The sequence below is a fragment of the Neomonachus schauinslandi genome, chromosome 7 (assembly GCF_002201575.2).
Source record: "Neomonachus schauinslandi chromosome 7, ASM220157v2, whole genome shotgun sequence".
Classification (NCBI taxonomy): Eukaryota; Metazoa; Chordata; class Mammalia; order Carnivora; family Phocidae; genus Neomonachus; species Neomonachus schauinslandi.
Genome location: NC_058409.1, coordinates 23,091,614 through 23,116,084, shown reverse-complemented (window position 1 = coordinate 23,116,084; position 24,471 = coordinate 23,091,614). Strand labels below are relative to the sequence as shown.

General features: G+C 37.4%; 1 protein-coding gene across 5 annotated transcripts in view; it reads left to right on the top strand.

The window, feature by feature from the left end:
* RAPGEF6 (Rap guanine nucleotide exchange factor 6) overlaps positions 1 to 24,471 on the top strand; it is a 198,932-nt gene that overhangs the window by 158,920 nt on the left and 15,541 nt on the right. For 3 of the 5 annotated variants that reach the window (XM_044917078.1, XM_044917077.1, XM_044917079.1), the window contains 5 exons: positions 7,888 to 8,099; positions 12,833 to 12,956; positions 15,359 to 15,382; positions 18,992 to 19,212; positions 23,956 to 24,147. In XM_044917078.1, coding sequence (XP_044773013.1) covers positions 7,888 to 8,099; positions 12,833 to 12,956; positions 15,359 to 15,382; positions 18,992 to 19,212; positions 23,956 to 24,147 — 773 coding nt within the window. The remainder of the gene's footprint in view (positions 1 to 7,887; positions 8,100 to 12,832; positions 12,957 to 15,358; positions 15,383 to 18,991; positions 19,213 to 23,955; positions 24,148 to 24,471) is intronic. The other 2 variants (XM_044917076.1, XM_021701869.1) reach the window with 1 other exon arrangement.

Here is a 24,471-nt window from a genome sequence, read left to right as displayed (position 1 = left end):
CTGAAAAATCACAGTCTGGTATCACTGCTCCAACCTAAAATTGCTATTTTGAAACAATAGCAACAACAACAATAAATAATAATGGCAGCCATTTGGTGAGTACTGATTTGTTTAACAGACACTGCACGAGGTATCACTGGATGTGTTGTTGCTCAAGCACAATAGGCTGTAGAATTAGAATTATAAAAATTCACAGTCTCTAAGTCCAGGAAGTGTGAATGGTTACATGTCCTGGGACTCTTCCTTCCCCCCACTCACTATGATTGGCTAGATTGGGTAACCTAGGTAATGTATTTTCTGACCCTCCCCTAGTATAGTGCTGATGAGTAAAGGGATTCCTCCTAAAGGAAGTCTAATTTTAAAGGTGGAGGGTAGTTGTAGTTTTGTCCATTTATGAGGCCACATGCTTGTATATAGCAGCATAATTACGTCTTAATCCCATCTATGTATGCCCCCCACAGAATTTAATTATGACTTGTTCTAGGCTCACATGAGGTAGAATTGGAATCCTTATAATCATAAATCTGTCATGGTAATAAGAAACTCCTTTATGAAGGTAACCAGTGGGTGCACTTGAAATAGACGCTTTAGAAGGAGTTCTTGTTTGTTTGTATGGTTTTTGTTTGTTTGATTTTTAGGAGTATTGAACAGAGATGAGCATTAACCTTTAGAACAGCTGCATGTGTGTCTGAGTCCTGACTCTAGTGTAGTAGCAGTGTGTCAGTAGAAAATTGAAGACCTTTTTTTTCATCTATAAAATGCAGGAATCATGCCACCTACTTCACTGTTTTTAACAGTTGAGTCTAGAACAAGGGAACAAAGATGCCATTGATAAACACTTGGAATGCTAGAAATTGAAACTGTGTAGGAAGGATAAAGTTAGAGAATTTGAAAGTTACAGGCTCAGTTTTGGAGTAGTCTGTGGGAAAAAAAAAAAAACCTGATTGACAAGAGAGATCTCTGTGTAAAAAGAGAGTGTAAAAAAAAAATAAATGGTGGAGGGTTTAAGAGCTATAACCAGTGACCATCCTAAGTATAGGGGTGAAGAAGAGAGTCAAGCAAAGAGATAGGGGACAAATACAAGAAATAATAGAACAGCACAGTTATGATTGTGTCATTAAAGCCAAGGAAAGTGATTCGAAAGAAGGAAAGATGGGTATCTGGTTAAAGGTTTGTTTTGGTTTATTTATTTATCTTAAATATTTTATTTATTTGAGAGAGAGAGCTCAGAAGCGGGGGGGGAGGGGTAGAGGGAGAAGCAGACTCCCCACCAAGCAGAAAGCCTGATGTGGGACTCGATCCCAGGACCCTGGGATCGTGACCCGAGCCGAAGGCAGACGCTTAACAGACTGAGCCACGCAGGTGCCCCAGGTTTGTTTTGTTTTAAAGAACATTTTATTATACACATTACACATATTCAGTAGTTCCTGTAAAATTAATTGCTTTGTTTTCTCATAAAGTATATCAAAGACTATAACTACATATAAAGTTATATATAACTTTATATATAACATACTTTACAGCAGAGGTGACAAAAGTGAATCAGTCAGTTCTGCCTAGAATTAGGTAGTAATATTTATTTGAGTTATTTTTCTTAGTCTAGCTAAAGGTTTGTCAATTTTGTTAATCATTTCGAAAAACCACTTCTTAGTTTCATCTTTTTTATTTTTCTGGCCTCTATTTGATACCTTTCTGCTCTGATCTTTGTTATTTCCTTCCTTTTACTAACTTTGGGCTGAGTTTCTTCTTTTGCTAGTTCTTTGATGTGAAAAGCTGGATAATTTCTCTTAATAAAGAAAATTATTACTAAAATTCTGTCTTGGAAATAGTTTTTGCAGCATCCCATAGGTTTTGTTGTGTATCCATTTTCGTTTGTTGAAAGATAGTTTTTTCCCTTTTGATTTTTTTTTTTTTTGACCCATTGGTTGTTCAAGGGAGTGTTGTTTAATTTCTATTTGTAGATTTTCCCATTTTCCTCTTGTTACTTCCTAGTTTCACACCAGTGTGGTCAGAAAAAAATACTTGACATGATTTCAGTCTTATATTTTCCAAGACTTTTGTGGTTTATTTTATAATCTCTCCTGGAGAATGTTCCATTTATGCTTGAGAAGAATGTGTATTCTGCTAATGGTGAAAGGACTGTCATGTATATATTTGTTAGGTCCATTTGGTCTAAAGTATGGTTCAAGTCCATTTATTGATTTTCTGTCTAGGTAATTCATCCATTGCTGAAAGTGGTGTATTGCAGTCCCCTACTGATGCATTGTTTTCTGTTTCTTCCTTCAGCTCTGTTACTGTTTGCTTAATACGGTTATGTGCTGAAATGTTGGGCATATGTATATTCATGATTTTTATGTTTTCTTGATGAGTTGACCCTTTATCATTATATAATGACCTCCTTTGTCTTTTGTTACCATTTTGGCTTAAAGTCCATTTTGTCTGATATAAATCTAGCTTCCCCTGCTCTCTCCTGGTTTCTGTTTGTGTGGATTATTTTTTCCATCCTTTCACTTTGAGCTTATGTGTGTCCTTTAAGCTGAAGTGAGTCTTCTGTAGGCAGCATATAGTTGGGTCTTGTTTTTTTATTCATCCACCCATTCTGTGCCTTTTGATGGGAGAAGTCAGTTTACATTTAGACTGTTTATTTGTAAGGACTTTTATTACTGCCCCATTCCTGGTTTCTAGCTGTTTTGTAGTTCCCTTGTTTCATTTTTACTCTCTTGTGTTTTTGTGAATTGCTGGTCATCTGTGCTGAAATGCTCTGATTCCCTTTTCTTTGTCTTTTGTGAGTCTACTGTAGGTATTTGCCTTGAGATTACCATGAGCCTTACATGAAACATAACTATTTCATGCTGATACCAACTTTAGTCACGTGCAAAGCTCTACCCTTTTATTCCCTGTCCTTTTATGTTTTCAGTGTCAGAATTTGTCTTTTTATATTGTGTCTTCCTTAACAAATGATAGTAGCTGTTGTCATTTTGTTGTCCTTTAAGCTTTATTCTCTAGTTAAGTGGTTAAGGCACCATCATACTATACTATTAAGAGTTATCTGAATTTGGGGCGCCTGGGTGGCTCAGTCGGTTAAGTGTCTGCCTTCAGCTCAGATCATGATCCCAGGGTCCTGGGATAGAGCTGCACATCAGGCTCCCTGTTCAGCGGGGAGTCTGTTTCTCCCTCTCCCTCTGCCGCTCCCCCCACCTTGTGCTCTCTCTCTCTGTGTCAAATAAATTAATAAAATCTTTTTTTAAAAAAAGTTATCTGAATTTAACTATGTATTGAACTTTATCACGATGTGTATTTTTATATGTTTTCATGTTACTATTTAACATCATTTCAGTTCAAAGAACTCCTTTCAGTGTTTCTTGTAAGGCAGGTGTAATGGTGATAAATTCCCTCAGCTTTTGTTTTCCTGGGAAGGTCCTTCATTTCTCAGGATAACTGCCGGATAGTGTCCTCGGTTGACAATTTTTTTCTTTCAGCATTTTGAATATATCATCCCACTCTCTCCTGGCCTGTAAGTTTTCTGCCGAGAAAATCTGCTTACAGCCTAATGGATGTTCCTTTGTGGGTTTTCGTCTTTTTTTCTTTTGCTGCCTTTAGAATTTTCTTTGTCTTTAATTTTTGACAGTTTTCTTACAGTGAGTCTTGGAGAAAGTTGTTTTGAATTGAAGTAATGGGGTAATCAGTTAGCTTCATAAACTTGAATGCCCAGATCTCTTCCTAGGCTTGGAAAGTTCTCAGCCATATTTCTTTAAATAGGCTTTCTGCCTCCTTCTGTGTCTCTTCCCCTTGTGGAATTCCAGTCAGATATTTGGGTTTTTTGGTGCTTCCATGGACCATGTAGGCTTCTTTCACTCCTGTTCATTCTTTTTTTCCCCCCCCCTCAAACTGGGTTACTTCAGAGTTCCTATTCTTTCTCTCACTGATTCTCTCTTCTTTCATCTGCTCTGATGTTGATGGTCTCTGTGACATTTTATTTTATTCTGTTCATTGAGTTCTTTAGTTCCAAAATATCCGTAAGGTTCTTTTTTGTGATTTTTGTATCTTTGTTGAATTTCTCGTTTTGATCATGTATTGTTTTCCTGTTTTCATTGAATTATCTTTCTGAATTTTCTTGTAGCTCATTGAATTTCATTAAAACAGCTATTTTGAATTATCAGGTAAACTGTAGATCTCCATGTCTTCGGGTTTGGTTACTAGAGGATTATTGTGAACTTTGGTGATGTCATGGTTCCCTGATTTGTTTTTGTTCTTGTTTTTTTCATTTAAAGTAGCAGTCACCCCCTCCCAGTTTTTACTAGCAGTCTTTAGAGTGGGGGGGGGGGGGGGGGGGGGGGGTGGGGAACTTTTAGCAGTCTTGCTATAGATTCTAAGACTTTCTTGGATATTGCATGGATATACCTGCTCCATGCTTTTTTTCTTTTTTTTTTTTTAAGATTTTATTTGACACAGAAAGCGTGTGCACACAGGGAGGGGGAGCTGCCAGCAGAGGCAGAGGGAGAAGCAAGGCTCCCTGCCCCACACAGGGCTCGACCCCAGGACCCTGGGATCATGACCTGAGCAAAAGGCAGACACTTAACAGACTGAGCCACCCAGCTGCCCCTCCGTCTTGTGAGAGGATTCTAAAGTTTATCTTCTCTCTGTCCTCCAATATACCCTGTCATCTGCTGATGGCTTCTCTTCTGTTTTCCTGAAGGTAGTGCTACAGTTCAAGTTTGTGGTTTCTCCTTTGCCCACAGACTCTATCCCATTTTCTGTGTTCCTTCTTTACCAGAGCTTGTTCTCAGGACCTTGGACAAGGAGCCAGCAGCAGAGTGGAAGAGGGATGTGGGGGTATGCGTTGGGTGCATGGTGCAGTGCAGGTGCCAGTGGGTCATTTGGGGGTATCTGCAGGTGAGAGATGAGATGTTCCCTGTGGCCCCTGGTCTGACTCCTGTTGGAGTCCACAAGCAGTCAGCAGGATCTGCGTTCCTTTAATGTCCTCCAGGAATCTTATATGCTATGCTCCAGTGCTCCCTCACCCCTGTCATGGAGCTCCCACTTTAATGGATATTCTGGATCTGAATGATACAAGAGTGAAGTTAGCGTCTTTGATAGCATCCTATGCAATTAGGGAAACCAGGCATGTACTTACCAGTTCTCCTTCTCCTCTGTGGGAGAAATCACCAGCTGTCTAGTTTAGCTTTCAACTGTGCTGCCTTTGGGGAGACGTGATGCCAGCAAAATCAAACTATTTACCTACTTAAGTGCATCCAAACTCTATTTTGTTGTTGTTTTGTTTTGTTTTGTTTTACTCCAGCCGAGTGCTAGAACTTTTCTTCTGGAAATCTGGACTTCCACAAATGCTCTCTTTCCTTTAGGTGACTAAGTCCTTGTTCTGCAGGCATTCCCAGATTACAGTCAATAGGGGTAAGAACCACTTAACAGTCTCCTGTAGGTTCCAGAACCAGTACCGAAGTTATCTGCCTAATACCCAATATACTTAGAGGCAAGGCTTTTTTTCCCCCATGCCCCTTGGCATGTGGTGCTGGGTCCCACAGCTTCCACAGAGGCACTGTTGTTCATGGATAGATGCTAGATTTGTGTTGTTGGGATGGGGGGGGTAAAAACAAGAGATGTCTTAGGCTGCCATGATGCTAACATCATTCTCTCTAATCAAATCTTGGTTGAAATTTGTCATCTAGTCATTTCATGAAGAAGGTCTTGTGGAAATTCTATTTGCTGAATATATCCAAAATGTCTATTTTTGTCTGGGAACTTCAGTGACACTTTAGCTTTAAAATTCTTGTCTCATGGGTTATTTCTTGGTAACTTCCTAGACATTGGCTCCATAACTAGCATTTTATGTAGCTGCAAGTTTCTGAGATTATTCCGCATACCCTGTCTTTGTCTCTGAAGTCATTTACCTTTACATCTGTGTTTCTGCATCTCTTCAGTTCTATATCTAGCTCTCTAGAACTGTGGTGCCTATTCACTCTGTAGATTGATTTGTTTCTGTAGTTTTCTCAAGTTTTACCTTTGAATAGTTTTTCAGTTCCATTGTTTTTCCTTCTTCAAGGATACCAGTTATTGAACATTTTTTATCTCTTTTGTCTTTCATATCCATTATTTTCTCTCTAATCCTTTTTAGCTGTGTCCATTTCCGTTGACTGCTTTTGTTAATCCTCCCCTCGACATCACTTGCACCAGGTTGTAGCAGTGTCTTTTTCTTTTTTTTTTTAGATTCCAAGGTAGCCTTCATTTCTGTGTTGGTTTTGTATTCCATTTCTTTTCTGAACTTCACTAGTTAACTTCTTTTTATCAACTTCTCCTACTGTATTTTCCTTAAGCTCTTTATATCACTCCATTAAGCTATTTATTTATTTTACTAATTCATTTGAAATCATGGCTGGGTCATTGATTAGTCCCAGTTTTTATTTGATTGGTGGCAACATTTTTCTTTGTATTCCTTGTTTTTCCTTGTAGCAGCTTATTATAGATTCTGTGTTTGTTTTTTTCTTTTTGAATGACATGAGTTTTCCTGTACCAGGTGTTTGCAGGAGGTTCATTTGAGAGAGGATCTAGGGCATTATTCCAGGCTAGCAGGAATTGAGCTTGAATGTGAATTGTTTACCCTGTTTCTTTCCACCACATGGAGATTGGCAGCTTTAGTGCTGCTTACCACTCAGAGTTTCTACCTTCTATCTGGTCTGTTAAACTGCTTCTCATCAAGATATTGTATCACTCTGTGTACTTTCTGTGGCACTCCTTGGTAAAGAACATGGTCCAGCCCCCGCCTAATTCTATCAGCCTGTAGATTGCTTTGTGTTTTTTCAAATAGGGGGTTGGTGTTCTTGTCTTCAGGGTGAGTTGCCTGCTTTGGAGAACTTGACCAGCTTTCGTTGAGACCTTCAGCTACAGACATTCTTTTCCAGCATTTGCCATTCTCCTATTTGACCTTGGCTATTTTGGGGCAACCTTTTAATGTGTTTAGGAGTTACAGATATCTCTTAGTTGAACTGGAGGTGAAATTTGTGTTTCTGTTACTCATTCGGTCATTTGGGATGATTTCTGAGAGGCAAAGGGAACAAAGATATCTTGACTTCACACCTTAAAATCAGAAGTCAAGAGAACATTTTAAGTACAGTGGTGTCCCTAAAAGTCAGGTGGCTAAGTATAAAAGAAGGATTAACTGGAAGGAAAATTGAGGCATTATATATGCACTATTCATGTGGGAGTCTGCCTGGGGGGTGGGTGGTAGTATAGACAAAAAAGGATAGGGAGGAGCTGCAGCCTAATGGGCATGCATGTTTTTCAAGCTCAGGCTGAGTTTAAAATCCTGTAGAAAGAAGACAGTGAATATATGGAGGCCTTGGGGGAACAGGATTAGAACCTAGGGAAGTATTTGAATCAGGGATATGAAAAAACAAAATCTCAGGAAGAGAAGGCTACCTCAGCCCTAGAACTTGCCTCAATTATTATAGCATTTGTGTTCAGCATTACTTAAACCTCTTTCAAATAGATAATGTCTCCATAAAGTTATTTCTAAGTACAACGAACAAAAACATTGTGATATTTGAAGGTTTTTTTTTTTATTTACGTTAAATGTCTTTTTTATGGAAATACTATGTCTCATACATGCAAGCTGTAAAATAAAGGCTACAGGTATACAGGCAAGTAATATATATATATATATAGTTCTCTGAAAGCAGTTTTCCTTATTGTCAGATCAAAGAGTCCCTTTTACTTATTTTTTTTATGGTTCTGCTCTGTTCATTTCAACACATTAAAAATATGTCCCTACTTATTTTAGCTGAATTATAGGAGCTTGGTGTATACGCTTTATTGCCCTGAGTCTTCTCTCTCTTCCAAGTCCCTTATTAATGTTTTTATTCTCATCTTTGGCAGTGGCTTGAACCTGGCATCTGTAGCACGACTCAGAGGTACTTGGGAAAAATTACCAAGCAAGTATGAGAAACACCTCCAAGATCTACAAGACCTTTTTGATCCATCTAGAAACATGGCAAAATATAGAAATATTCTTAGTAGTCAAAGCATGCAGCCTCCAATTATTCCACTCTTCCCTGTTGTCAAGAAAGATATGACATTTCTACATGAAGGTATTTAAAAGTTACTTGAAAATTAGCATGTTTAGCTTCATGTTTTGACAGAATTGTGATTTATTATATTTAATGTATTTTTCAGCCTTTTATGTCACTAAAGCTTTACCTAATTATAAATGCAGCAACTTTTATAAATCAAAACTCACATTATTGACAGAAACAAATTTAGGTGTTTACCCTGTGCATTCAAACATAGATTTCACTTACACCCAGATCAGACTGTTTGATCATATTTGTTATCTTGTTTAGTAACATTTTTCCTTCCAACTTTGTTTTTAAATTAATAACTCACGGAAAACTGCCTAAAACCAGTGAACAATTAAATGAATTATGACAGAGCAAACACCCATGTAACCAACACCCTGGCCGAAACCAAAATGCCCCTTTCTAATTACCACCCTCATTCTCTTCCCCAAAAGTAATGACTGTCCTGACTCCTAATACTGGGATTTAGTTTTATCTGTTGTTGAATTTTATATAAATGGAATTATAGAGTGTATGTCTTGGTTTGGTTTTGGTTTTTGGCTTACATTAGTCAACATTAGATTTGTGAGATTTTTTCCATGTTTTTGACTATAGCTGCACTTGACTTTCAAAACTAGTGTTCTGTTACCTGAATGCAGTACAGTGGATTTTTCCATTGTCCTGATAAGCATTCGATAGTTTTCCACTGTTCACCTATTATGCATAATGCTGCCTTGAGTATTCATATCATTCAAGGTGGCGTTTATGGATCTGATATTCATATAATCAACTTTAGAAAAGAGTTGGCATTATGTACGTAAGTAAGTGCGACACTGGCAGTGTTACTCGAGCTCATTGTTCCTTGTCAACACCTGGTAAATTCAGCCGCCTTCTTTTTACCCAGTTCAGTAGTGGCGTGGTTTAATTTGCATTTCCCTAATTACTAATGAGATTGAGCACCCTTTTATATATTTATGTGGGGTTTTTTTTGCTCAATTATCAGTTCAGGTTTCTTGTGTATTCTTTTTATCAGGTTGTCTGTTTTGTTTAATATATTTTTAAGTATTTCTTACAAATCCTGGGTATAATATGACTTACCTTTTGAGTCTCTTAAGGTTATCTTTTGATGAACAGCATGTTCTTAGCTTTAAACGCCTAACTTAGTGATCTTTTACCATGTTTAATCTACAATCTTCCTGAATTAATTTTTGTGTATGGTATTCTAGTAAAGTAACTTACTAACTATATACTGTTTTACTATTTTTCTCATGTTACACTAGACATTATAATTGGTATTAGGTTAATATTCATCAGTACTTTTCGGTGTATCGGACAGTGCAAAGAACTTAGATTATTTAAATTCCATTTATTCACATCCCAGTTTATATGCAGTTGTTGTCATGCCTTGAACTCCCACATGATACTATCATTTAGTAAGGTCAGTATTTAGATGATGTTGTTACTGTTTTTATTCCTTTCTGCATTTCAACACTTCCATGTAGTTGGGGTTTTTTTCTTGCTATAACACTATTATTTATTTAAGTGTCGGTCTGCTGCTGATGAAATATCTTAATTTCGTTTATCTCAAAATGTCTTCATATTCATTTTTTTTTTAAGATTTTATTTCTTTACTTGACAGAGAGAGACACAGTGAGAGAGAGAACACAAGCAGGGGGAGTGGGAGAGGGAGAAGCAGGCCTCCCACAGAACAGGGAGCGCGATGCGGGGCTCGGTCCCAGGACCCTGGGATCATGACCTGAGCCGAAGGCAGATGCTTAACAACTGAGCCACCCAGGCGCCCCTTCATATCCATTTTTAAGGCATAATTTTGGTTGGCATTTGTCTTCTTTGAACATTTTAAGAGACTATTCCATTGTGTCCTGGCTTTCGTTGTTGATATTGAGACATCACTTGTAAGTCTTCCTTGCTGTGCCTGTGACTGTATTTTGCGCTTTTCCCAAAAGCTGCCATATAATTTTGTCTCTTTTTTCCTCTAGTTCAGCTACGGTGTAACTAGATGTGGCATTTTGGGTTTTGTTTGTTTTAGTCCTGATTTGTTTGTAAGATGTCTTGAAAACTGTGTTTTGATATTTTTCATGAGTTCTGAAAATTCTCATTCATTTTATCTTCAAATTTTTTACCTTTCCTCTTCGAACCTCTACTTTAGGGATTTTGATTTCACCTTTGTTAGACCTGATGACTTCTCTGTTGTCTCATACCCTCTTTTCTCTGTTTCTCACCTTTTTGTCTTACCAGGCTTCATTCTGGATATTTTCTTCCAATTTATCAATTCTTTCTTCAACTATGTGTTTTTTACTGTTAAATATATCAGTGAGTTCCTACTTCCAGTTGTTGTGTTAATGTGAGGTTTGTTGTTTTTTTTTTTTCCTTTTTGGTCAGGTTTATAATTTACATTTTTTTTTTTATCTTTATTATGTTCTCTGCCAAAGTTCTCAGTGTTGTTTTCTGTATCTTTGCACATATTCAGCTTGGTTATTTTAAAGTCTGTGTCTAATAACTCCATCCTTTGTGGGTCCCTTTCTGTTGTCTTTTTCTCCACCTGCATTTAATTCATGTCTCTTCTCCTGATAAGCCCTGGTTATTTTTGGTCAAATGTATGTTGTGTATAAAAAATTACAGAAATAATCTGAGATTTTGGATGATGTCCCTTTCCTCCAGAGAAATTAAAGCTTGCTTTTGCCAGACAGATGGGTGTGCTAGGAGTCCACAATCACCTTAATCCATTTTCACCTCTTGAGATAATTTAACACTGAACTTGTATCCTAGTCACATTTAGTTCATCCTTAATCCCAGAATAGCCCTTCAGGATCCCAACCCAAAGCATTGGGAGTTTACCAGGACTTAAGTTATTATCTTCTAACCTCATAAGTCAGAGTGGTACTACTTAGTTTTTTAGGCTCATCATCTGCCTTTTCTGAATCAGTAATGCCCCTACTAGGATCAAGTACTGGGAAATAGTAAACCTTCCCCAGATCTTCATTCCTCTTTGGAATCTTCACTGCCTCAATAGCTTTTTGATGCCCTAAAATACTTGCTTTTTCTGTTTTTGCTCAAATTTTCTGATTATTCTCAGCAGAAGCGTTGTTGTAATTACCTAATCTTACTGCCCCCTCTTTCATAATCACTCCTTTTTCATAAGGAAATACTCTGATAGACTTCAAATATATTTTTCTGACTTGCTCCCTCAAAACAGGTTTGTGTGACTTGAAAGTGTTTTTGGTGATTATTTTGTTTCCACCTCACATGTTGAAGCCCTGAACAACTCATATGTTCAATGTATAGGTTCTGTTTACTATGAGGAAGGAGAACATGCTGTGTTTCAGACCCAGTAGGTTCTCAGACTTGTCTTTAGGGACTTGGGAGTTCCACAGAGGCATCTCAGGGGCTACCACAGTAGATAAGTGCGGTCACACTAACCAAGACAGGCATGAAAAAGAAACACTACTATAGACAATCACTTACAATTTTTTGCCTTGTAGTCTGAACTTAGCCATCAGATGGGCTAAGTTTGGTTTCATACCTGCTCTCTTCAAAGAAAAGTAGACCATTTTGAAAGTTGTGTGAATTTTTCCTAAGAGTCCAATTATCAGAATAGAAATAAAAATTTTGGAACTTTTAGGCAAGCAAATTTGTGTCGGTTGATGAAAGTAAGAATTGTGAATTCAGATTTTGGAAAAAGAAGGTGAATGGCAGGCTAGAAAGTATTTCCTCTGTGAGCCAGCCACCTCTTAATTTTAACTAATAATTGATTTGGGAAAACATACTTACCCTTCCTTAATCCCTCCACTAGAACCGTCCCTTTTCTTAAGAAGAGTCATAAGTTTTCAGGGGATATCTTTTACTTGATAAATGTTGACAACTCATTTAACAATTTTTAAAACTATTTTTAAATCAAAGAAAACTTACTGGATTAAAACTTACTTGATTAATTAAGCCCATAGGTCAGTCTTTATGACCCCTGGCTAAAACCTGAGTTTTCAGGTGCTATACCCTGCTGCCTAAAAGGGCAGATGCAGGTACCTGCCTGAGAGTGAGCTGAGCATCTAGAGAGTAAGATTTAAGGAAGAGCACATTTTACAGGTGTGCCTATAATAACACCTTGAAATTGGTTTCAGAAGCTATGTAGCTTATTTATAATCACTGCTCCCATAGGAATAGAATTCCTTCCAGTAGCTCATTACCTGGGAGCAGAGTTGAATTGTATATATACGCTTCTTAAAAATAGAAGTGGCGGGGCACCTCGGTTGCTCAGTCAGTTGATGGTCCCGACTCTTGATTTCAGCTCAGGTCATGATCTTAAGGTTGTGGGATCCAGCCCCGAGTCAGGCTCAGTGCTGGGCATGGAGCCTGCTTGAGATTCTCGCTCTCCCTCTGCCCCTCCCACCCCCCTGCCCTTAAAACAAAACAGAAAACAAGAAAACAGAAGTGGCAGTTTGATAAAGAAGGTTCTTTTTTTTTTTTTAAGATTTATTTATTTGACAGAGACACAGCGAGAGAAGGAACACAAGCAGGGGGAGTGGGAGAGGGAGAAGCAGGCTTCCTGCTGAGCAGAGAGCCCAATGCGGGGCTCGATCCCAGCATCCTGGGATCATGACCTGAGCCGAAGGCAGACGCTTAACGACTGAGCCACCCAGGCGCCCCGATAAAGAAGGTTCTGATTTGTGCTCCCAAGAAAAACTTGACTTCTGCTACCTTTAAATAGGTATTTTAATATTGAGAACCAAAGAATTGCTTTTATTTCATAGGAAATGACTCCAAAGTAGATGGTTTAGTGAATTTTGAGAAGCTAAGAATGATTGCCAAGGAAATCCGGCAAGTTGTTCGAATGACTTCTGCTAACATGGACCCAGCTATGATGTTTCGACAGAGGTATGGCATTGAAGTGTGTAAAAGTGTTAGATCAAGTGATATCATCAAGTGATACAGCAACAATAGTTATCATTTATTAACCATCTCCCATTTGTTATACACCGTGTGACATGCTTTACACAGGTCAGTCACAAGTAATCATTTGTCATGGTACCCCTTAAAGGTAGGTGGTATGGGGTTTCCTTTTACATTTGAAAAAAATGATGCTCAGAGCAGTTAGGTAACTTGACCAGTATTATGTACTTTGCTGAGATTTGAACCCTGGTTCTGTATTACTTTTTTGAGTATGTGGATAATTCTGTATTGTTATTGTTACATTCAATAACTAATAGAAGAAAATTGCTGACCCTTACTGAAGTTATCACAGAGGATGGATGCTTTTATCTGGTTTTCAACCTAATTTGTAAAGTATTAGTCTGCACATGTCTTTTATTTTTACTGAATATTTTTAAGTTCTATTTCTCTGTAAGTCATACTTTATTCTTTTAAAATATATTCTTTTCCTCAAGCCATAGTACTACTGTATTTGTATGTAAGTACTTTAACAGAATTTAGAAAGCACAAATTTAAGCATGTTCCATCATTAATAGAAATGGAAGATGTTATTTGTATTCCATATTCACTTCTAAGAATGCTTTTTAAAATTTATTTTTAATATAATAAAGTCTTTCTCAGACTATATAAAACTTACAGAAAGTATGTTGTCAAGCTGTTCTTAGTAATTTTTATAAGTAGTATTTATACTAATTTATTTGTTTAATTTTTTAAATTATAATCAGTATTTAATTATAATCAGTAAATAGATACTGGGGTTTTAATCTAGGCGACTTATTTTCTTCCGGGCCTATGTGTATAGCTTCAGTACATAAGACTTTTCAAAATGAAATATCAACAAAGGCAGGCATATTTCTTTCGGCTTAAAAAAATATGGTCTATGAAGGAAACAAAAACACTTGTTTCTTTAAAAATCAGAGGTGGAGTTTTTGTAACTAAAGAATCAGTGTGTGTCTGGGTAGGTTTTTTGTTTTGTCTTATTTCAATTACTGTTGAGGAAGGAGTCTTTGTTTTTGTAAGGAATTGATCCGATGGTTGCTGTAGTGTAGAGATCTTCAGAGTACGGACGAAGGGTTGTATCCCCTGTCCCCTTCCGTAGCCATCCCACTCTGCCCTTAAGAATCACTACGTGTAATGAGGTACGTTGTTGCTCAACAGTTTGGAAGCAGAAAACAGTTAAGAACCAGGGACCAAAGCAAACGTGGAGGAGGGTTTGTTGTTTGTTTGTTTAAGTTTTTGCTTTTGTTGCATGTTTCTGTCCATGGTCCCACCGCTCCCTGTTGTCTTACGTGGACCTCCATTTTTATGTTAGCAGCCTTGTTCCTGAGACATAACGAATTTGTGCCCCTACCAGACCAGTAAATAATGAGTACCAGCTGTGATTCAAAAAAGAGCAAAGGAGGAAAAACCTAAGGAGGAAATTAGTAAACTTGGCTGTTTTCTGTGGAATGGCCTGGGTTAAGTAGAATATAGTGTAGGGGAAAAGGAAATATTTATAATTAGATTGGACAAATAGAAATGGACTGAATTTTCCTGAATCTGTTTTGTCAGCCAGTACTGAAATGTACTCTTTCTTTATGCAAATAATTGTCCATTTTGTGGTGTATATTATCTAGTGTGGACAAAGTAACCTCTTTTATTCTAACAGTAATCAGTTTGCTGACTGAAAAACAGAGTCTTGGGCCACCTGCAGCTGGAGCTTAGTGGGTGCAGGCCTGGCACACTGAGGCTGGCGGGGAGCAAAAATAAATAAAAATAAACAATCTTTATTTGGTCTAATTGGAGTATAAGGATATGCAGTATTTTATTATGATGGTGTAGTTTTACTTAAACTTTAAGTTGATTTGCTGGTCAACATTTCTTGTAAAGTACTTGTCAGAGAAATTTCTGCCCTTAGAAATGACATAAATCTTTATGTTCCTTGTAATTTCATCCTGTCACTTAAATGAGTGGCCCAAAAATCCTTTCAAAAAAAATTCAAAAATTCTCTTCTTTAAGTTTTCCTTCCCTAAAAACTTTAAATTCACAATTTATAGTAAGTACATGTTTTTTCTTAAGCTTCTTATTAACATAAGCCTATGATGTGGATTCGATATTAGAAATATAATTAGCCTAAAAAAAATATTTTAAAGAATATTGTGGGTTTGTTGGCCTTTGGTACATATCATAATTCATTTTACCCCTCTGCATTCCATTAAAGTCATTTTACTGTTAACTACCATTTTTTTCTTGGTAAAATTTTTCTGTTCTATTCTGTCTCCATAGTTTCTCTGACTCTCAACTGTTGTCTTTTTTCTGTGCTTTCCTGTTCAAACCCATGCTTCAATGTTTGTGGCTCTTGCTTACAGGAAGAAGAGGTGGCGGAGTCTGGGGTAAGTGTAGAGATGAATGCAACTGAAATGAAGATTGTACGACTCTTAACATATACTGCATCCTGTTCATTAATGCACGCACATAAAATAGCATGCGTTCTATTAACCCTGTCAACCTACATTCCTGACAAATGCCTTTTGCTAACAAGGTGAAAGTAGTGATAGAACTAGCTTTTCCCCCCCCCTTTTCTTTGCCATTGTTGATGTCCCATAAGTCCCTTACAGATTTTAATTTAGCAGGGTCAGTTAAATGATGATGATGAAGTACATATTTGGTGTGCGCTTGCTATGTGCCATATATTATCCTAAGCACTTTAAATGAATTACTGAATTCTCCATCCACCCTGTGAGATAAATACTGTTATTCCCATGTTGCAGACGGGGAAGATAGACTGGTCTGAATTCTTAGAGCTCATTAATAGTGGATTGAGACCCAGGTAGTCTGATTCCAGAATCCATGCCATTTTCTTATTCTCAAATGCCATATTTTGGGGTGCCTGGCTGGTTCAGTCAGTAGAGCATGTGACTCTTGATCTCACAGTCAGAGTTCAAGCCCCACATTGGCTGTGGAGCCTACTTTTAAAAAAAAGTTTCTCCAAAACCATATATTTTTTTTAATGTAATAATATAAAAATGGATGAAGTTTGTTTATAAAGGTTATGTTACAATTAGTTTTCCAATAAGAGGCAGCCCTTATCCAAACTATACTGTAAAATTTGGTTAGTAAATAATTTAAATAGAAGATGATTTTAATTCATCAGATCCACTAATACCGTGAGACATAATATAACATTTTTAATAAGAGACTCCCTTATCTCTCTTAAAACTGTAATACAATCAGGGGTGCCTAGCCAGCTCAGTCTGTAGAATATGCAACTCTTGATCTTGGAGTCATGAGGTCAAGCCCAAGTTGGGAGTAGAGTTGACTTTAGAAAAAACAACAACAAACAAACAAACCCTAATACAATCAGAAACTGCCACCTTTTTCTGTTCAGGTATGTTCAGATCTCTGCTTTTACATTGATATCTATTTAGAATCATAGAGTGTTTAGGACCTTATAAATCATCTATGTAGCCCTTTCATTTTTAGATGAAGAAAGAGATGGTTTTTGTGAATGAAGGGTTTTGTTATTTTAAGACTAGAGTGAATCATGAAGTTAGTTGCTCTTATTACATGACAGAAGGATTTTTTGTGAGCCACTTAACTTGAACTAGAGTCTTGTCTTATTTGTGATCTTGTTTTCTGTTGAAGTTTGGTGAACTTGAATTTCCTTCTACGTTCTCCGTTCTCTTTGTGTTTCTCATGTGTTTTCTTCTGTGTTCCACATTTATGTCTTGGTCTTTTCTGGTTCTTCTCACCGAAAATAGAAGTTGGTTCCTGGCATTACTATTAGAAGAAGAATATTGGTCAGTACATCCTAGTGGGAATTTGGGGTGTTGAATGACTTAAGTAACATATTCATTGTTCAGTTTTAGGGTTGCATTGTATGATGCTTTTGCAGATGCTAAGTATTTTTATTCTTATATCATGGTGGTTTCTGTTTTGGACGTAGTTTAGAAGACATTTTATTGTCATTATTACAATGTTATTAGTTACTAGGATTTTGTATGTATCCTAGATTTGTAGACACCATTTTCTTTTTGATACCAGCGAAGGAAAAGTTATTAAAATATTTGTATTAAAATTTGCTCCTAGGAGGGCACATTCTGCATGGAGCACTGGGTGTTATGCACAAACAATGAATCATGGAACACTACATCTAAAACTAATGATGTAATGTATGGGGATAATATAAGAATAAAAAAATTAAAAAAAAAAATTGCTCCTAAAAGTTGGCCCTTGATTTTACTGCATTTATTTGAACCTAAGATATCTTCATTTGTTGGACACACCATTATTTGATGTACCACTAAGAAAAATTACTTCACTGCCTTCTTACCCTTGAATATTTTTTACTTTATTAAAAGAGCTCTTATGTAAACTTAGATATGTATTTTTATCACATAACACCCTTTTGCATCCATTAAAAGAAAAATGTGAGCAAATGAAATTGGTTTATTTAGATCTCAGACTTCTTCATATTTAGAATATGAGTCTTCCGAGTGACTAGTTTCTGGGAGTTTTTTTTCCCTGCACAGTATTCTCTTTTGTGCCATCAAGTGTGTTGGTAATGCATTATTTCTTAAAACAAGCCATTAAAGAAGTAAAAGCTGCTGGTGCTGGACTCATGGCTTGGGCTTGCAGATACTTAGAGCTAGCCTCCTTTTGACTGCTGCTTTGGGAATGTTGTTGAACTTGTCAGATTTACTCCCTTCTTAATAATCATTTGGTTACTGGAGATTGAAAGAGTAATTCACTAATGTCATTGGATTTTCTTCCCAACCATTCTGCAAGTTTTGAAGTTTCTGTGTGTGAAACTAGTGATAACCCTGTCACAGTTTCTGCCTGACCTGTAGCAATCAAAAGTTGATTTCAAACGTAAGGCACATTCTATTCCAAAGATCTTAAAATAGTGAAAGAAAAAAATACTATAACACTTTAACAACTTTGTTTCACTTAATTTACCAAGAAAACACTAGGATTCTAGTGTCTGTTTTAAATAGGATGTGAGCACTGAAGAACAAATTGTTCTGTGGTTGTGGTCTATTTAGAATATTTGGGAATAAAAATGAGGGTAATTTAGAAAACCCATAGATAGCTTTATTATTTTGGAATGGGAACTTCATTTAGAATAAAAATCATTTAAGAACCTTGCATTTCTAGCCTAATTAGAAAGGACAAATAACATTGCATTTCCTATTTTGCATTGGTTCTCGATGTGGTCATTCTAGAGTGAGGTTTGCCAAAAAGAGGAGAGTTGGGAGAAGCGTTAGCTTGTTTGGATCGTAGTTATTTCTACCTGGCTTGCAGTTCCCTCACAGAGGCATTGCAAGGAAAGGTCCCAAGTCCCAGATAGTCAGTCCTAGAACCACATACTGCTTAATCCATTTGTGTGTGAATGGAAGATTGAGTAGCTTTCTGTTGTACTTCTGGTCTCTAACTATATTGAGTTGAGTATAAATGCTTATTTTTCCTGTCGGTTGTTCTTTTTGAATTTTGGCCAAGATCTGCTTACTGGTAAAATTGGCTAGCGTACTCAGAGCGGGCCTGCTATAGACAGGAATGGTGATGGCTATGGTATGCTCAAAGCAGCACAGACAAGCAGAGCTGCTCTAGAAACTCCTGGTGCAGGGATCTGGCTGGGGATGCACTTGTGACACAGGCTCTTGCCATATCTTCAGAGTGCGGATGGCCTCGGGGCCAGTTTACTTGTCACAGTTTTGCCATGGGTTGCGTAGGCACAAACATAGATCTGATGGAATTCGTTGCTTTGGGTGGGGAAGGGGGAGATTGTTATCTTGTTCTTTTGAATTCTACACTTTGCCGAATCTTAAAACTCAGGACATAGCCATGTGTGCCATATTACTTTGCATTAATGCTCTTCATCTTTTAACTCATTTGCATCAGCATGCAATAGCATTAACAGAACAAAATTCTTTTAATCTTCAGTCTGCCATGTGTAATTCTCATCTTTACTGCCCCTCATTGTGATCTCCATCTCCCTACAGGTCACTGAGTCAAGGCAGTACAAACTCGAACATGCTGGATGTTCAGGGAGGTGCACACAAAAAAAGGGCACGTCGCAGCTCTCTACTTAACGCCAAGAAGCTATATGAGGATGCCCAGATGGCAAGAAAAGTGAAGCAGTATCTTTCCAGTCTGGATGTAGACACAGATGAGGAAAAGTTTCAGATGATGTCATTGCAGTGGGAACCTGCCTATGGTACCTGTACGTACAAGGTTTCGCTTAATGTAAAAGAGAACAGAATAGAAGTTTATTTCTCTAGAGTTAAGCTGAAGTCCCGTGAAAATTAACTTTCACTCACAAAAGATTTCTGATATACCCCAAGCATCAAGTGATCTCTTAACCCAATACTGAATACCATCCATTCTTAATGATTACTCTGTGCAGGAAATTGAGAGATAAAGAGTTCTTCTTTAAAAAATCATTATAAAGTCTTCTTATAAAAACTGGAACATTATAGAGGAGCCCTTCTGTTTGAGAACATTTTTACCTTCACCCCCAAATGAAGAATAAAAATAAGTGAAATTTTTACCTTTTTTAAATCTCACAGATGATATAACTTACCAACTAGAAAATCCAAGAAATTTAATTAAAACCCTTAGAGAGGGTCGCCTGGGTGATTCAGTCAGTTAAGCACCTGCCTTTGGCTCAGGTCATGAACCCAGGGTCCTGGGATCGAGCCCCACTTCGTGCTCCCTGCTCACTGGGGACCCTGCTTCTCCCTCTCCTGCTCCCCCTGCTTGTGTTTGTGTGTGCTATCCCTCTCTCCCTCCCTCTCTCTCTCTCTCTCAAATAAATAAAATCTTTTTTAAAAAAAAGAAAAGAAACCCTCAGAGGTCATAGGTGTCAGTAACTAAGGTAAGAAACAAGAAAAGTCAGGCACATTCTAATATTGATGTGATGGACAAAAGAAGAGCCTATTCTCAAATTTTTTTTTTTGTTTTTTGTATTACGTGCAGGTTTCCCCCACTATTCCTAAGTAGAGCGTTCCTGTGAAACCTTTCGTAAGCCAAAATGACATAAAGGGAAGAAGCAATTACCATGAATTTAGATGAAAAAAAATTTGAGTGTTCCTAAGCCCCCCAAAATAACCTCTTTTAAGCTTTTCTGATACCTTAAGACATACCTAGCTAATGGATGCACAAAGTAAATCTAGATAAAGCACAGATGTGCACAGACCCAGTTGAAAGCTATGACGGTTTGATGCTCAGGTGCTGAATATAGTTTCTGGGAAAATAGCTTGTTGATTCTCCTCTGCGTGGGGTTCACACTGTGTCTATAAGCAAGAATCCTCTTTAAATTTCTTGTGGCTAGGGGCGCCTGGGTGGCTCAGTCGGTTAAGCGGCTGCCTTCGGCTCACGTCATGATCCCAGGGTCCTGGGATCGAGTCCCACATTGGGCTCCCTGCTCTGCGGGGAGCCTGCTTCTCCCTCTCCCACTCCCCTTGCTTGTGTTCCCTCTCTCGCTGTGTCTCTCTGTCAAATAAATAAATAAAAGCTTTAAAAAAAAAAAATTTCTTGTGGCTAAAAAAAAATGAAATCTTGCCATTTGCAACAACGTGGATGGAACTAGAGGGTATTATATGCTAAGCGAAATAAGTCAGTCAGAGAAAGACAATTATCATATGATCTCACTGATAGTGGAATTTGAAAAACAAGGCAGAGGATCATAGGGGAAGAGAGGAAAAAAATGAAACACGACGAAACCACAGAGGGCGACAAACCATAAGACTCTTAATCTCAGGAAACAAACTGAGGGTTGCTGGAGTGGAGGGGGGTGGGAGGGATGGGGTGGCTGGGTGATGGACATTGGGGAGGGTATGTGCAATGGTGAGTGTGGTGAATGGTGTAAGACTGATGAATCACAGACAAGTACCCCTGAAACAAGTAATGCATTATATGTTAATAAAAAAAAAAAAATTTCTTGTGGCTAGTGAAAACTGGTACTGACATAGGTGTTTCATAAAAGTGAAATGGCATAATGCAGACTTCTAAAAGCTGAGAATACCTGTACAAACAACAGAATATTACATGTGTCTGGGTCAAGGAAATGATGAGTTACAAAAGCAGAAATCAAAAGTGGTAAAAGACACTGTGTTGTGACAACCAAAAAAGATGATTAAATTATAAGTGGATGTTATTTTATGCATATATATAATTAAATGTTATGCCAATAAAAATTCCAATAGGATGTCTAGAACTTGATAAACTATTGACAGAAGATAGTTGGGGGAGGTTCACATTTTCTGTTTCTGTATTCCTAATTGATAGGAGGAAATAGTAGTCCTCATGGGCTGACCCAGAGTAGAAAAGAGAAAGTGTATATAAAACCACATACTGATTTAAAAATTTCAGATATGACAGTGGATTTTAAAGTACAAAGTAACAAGTATTTGGTAAATGTTATTATAAAAACAATAGCTTGGACACTTCTACCCATAGGAATAGAGTATGATGGAACAAACACCTTCTATAAAGGATGAAGACAGAGTTTGAGTGTCATTTATTACTTTTTGAGCAAGATTCTCTTCATTCTAGATCTCTAGATCTCCCGTTTGCCCAAGCGTGTAAAACTTAAGGATTGACAGTATGTTTTATCTCTGTGATTCTACGTCAATCCTATTAAATTAGGAGAAAGAAATAATAAAACCTAATAATCATTTAGAGCTTTCTATATACAGCAACCATGCTAGGCACTTCACAGACATTGCTGTTTACTCCTTACAGCTACCTGTCAGGTATCCAGTATTGGGGTTGTTATTCCTTTGAGATAATGCACCCAAAAATCTGTTTATATAAAGATGTTGCAGAATGTATTCTGATGAAAAAGAAATCATGCAGATACTAAAATGCTCGAGAATAGTCAAGCATACTGTTTCCTTATCAATACAAGGAATAGTACATGGCCATTAAAAATAGTAGACATGTATGTAGACTTTGAAGGTATCTAGGAAAATTTTTTACTACCTGTGACTTACTAAGAATAGTGTCAGCCATGTGAAAATGGTACATGTAAGGAGTAAAGACTGAAAAAGTGTACAGAATCTTAAGATTTATTCATGTTTTACGGTTCAAAGCCCATATACATAATTAATTTATTAAAGTACTCTGACCCTGCTTTGCGTGATCATTGAAATTATTGTTCCCCAAGTAACTTAACATAGACCCTCATCATCTTACAGTTATGGAACACAGTTTAACCTTTCATCAGACAAAAGCAGAAATAATGTTTATTTTATCTTTTGTTTTCATTATCTGCTTTTTTTGTTTCCTAAATCTGATTTGGGATATTCAAGAGCATAAAAATCTCTTCTGTGCCTGGCTCATTGTTAAAATGTGGGGCCCAGAACGATTCCACATACCTACTCTGCATCCATTCTCTCTCTCGTCCTCCCTCCCTCACACACACACACCTGCATACTTTTCTTACACTCATCTAGCCTTACCTGCCTTTTCTTACAACACTAAATGGTGTCCTTTACCACATATTTAATACTGATTTAAAATGAGTAAATCTGTAGGACTTGCTTTAAGTTTTGTGAGTTTAATTCAGTGTGTATTCCTTTGATTTGAGTCTTTACTTGATTTCTGTTGCATAAATGATTTTTAAACATATAAATATTTTTATTTTTAATCATTTTTCAAATGATTTTTAAATCCCAAGCCTATACAGTAGTTGATTGCTGAGAAAAATTTTAGAATTTCGTTCTTCCTAATAAATCAGTATATATTTGGCTGCGTTTGGGCAGTCATCTATATTTAAAGTGGTCTCTTGGGTTTTTTTCCTTGTACTACAGCAGTTAAAATAAGATGTCGGTTGAGAATTGATTAGTATTAAGAGAAAGGGGAAGGTGTGTTTCATGGCTTAAACCCAAAGGTGAGATAATTGCCTGGATTCAAGCAGTTGAGTCACTGCACATTATTGCACAGGAGTCCCTTTGTTTTGACTTCTGGGATGTTTCCTAATTCTTAACACTCAAAGTACACTCTAGGCCCTCATAATAAAAGCATGGTAGATAACTATTACAGCTGTGCTGGGACTGGTTAAACGTGCTAATTTGGCTTTTATCTTGATGTTAAAAACAAATACATCATGGAGTACTGAGACTGGACCTATGTTGAAACCACCCTGAATAACTGAAGAATTAAAAGTTCTTTCCTCTGAACTACCGTATTGATTTTATACAAAGGCGGCAGCTTTTTGTTTAAGTCAGAGTTCTCCGTTTTTAATTCTGACATTTATTGTCAAATACTCAAACCATGAATTTATAAAACAGTTCTCTGGTATTCCTGTATATAACTATTGAAACAATTTCACTTGCTCAGCAAATACCCATAGTGGTGAGCAAGATACGCAATCCTTACTCTCATGTTAGTTAAGAGCCTGGTTAGGGGGACACATTAATTGATGAATCGCACAGGTAATTGAATTGTTAAAATTATCAGTGCTGTAGGGGCGCCTGGGTGGCTCAGTCGTTAAGCATCTGCCTTCGGCTCAGGTCATGATCCCAGGGTCCTGGGATCGAGCCCCGCATCGGGCTCCCTGCTCCGCGGGAAGCCTGCTTCTCCCTCTCCCACTCCCGCTGCTTGTGTTCCCTCTCTCGCTGTATCTCTCTCTGTCAAATAAATAAAATCTTAAAAAAAAAAAAAAAAATTATCAGTGCTGTGGGAAGAAAAGGTACAGGATGACTTGAGAAAATAAGGGATCTCATCTAGTTGCTGCAGGGTGTGTGGTATTAGGGAGGCAAATATTGGCCTGATGCTAATCTTGCAGGACCTAATAGGCCATAATACTTACATGAAGTTATTATACTTACAGGAAGATTAATCTGTTGTGTGTTTTGTATTAAAAAATACATGGTTTTAATGCAATTATTTATTATTGTCACTGGTAATAACCTTGCCTTAAAAAGCACACAGTTACATATTTCTTACTCTGTTCTATTAGTGACCAAGAATTTAAGTGAGAAAAGATCAGCCAAATCATCAGAAATGTCTCCAGTGCCTATGAGATCGGCAGGCCAAACAGTTAAAGCACATTTGCATCAGCCCCACAGAGTAAGCCAGGTGCTCCAAGTGCCAGCTGTTAATTTGCACCCAATCAGGAAGAAGGGACAAGCCAAAGACCCTGCCGCATTGAGTGAGTATTCACAATTATTAGTGCATCGATTTAATTAAAATCTCCAGGGAAGTTAGACTAAAAAATCATTGCAAATGTAAATGCTCAGAAGATGAGCTAGTGTAGTTTGTATAATTTAATCATCACTCATGAATTTAAAAAGGTTTCAGTTTGGGTGTAGGTATGTGTTGACAGCGTACATATTTTAAATGCTGGTATTGGAATTTCTGTAGTCACATCAACAGAAAACTTAAAGCACTACACTGAGGTACCAAGAGTTTACTGCATTCAGAGGTGCATGACACAGTTATCTAATGCACATGCGCCCTATGAGAATGAGGTTGC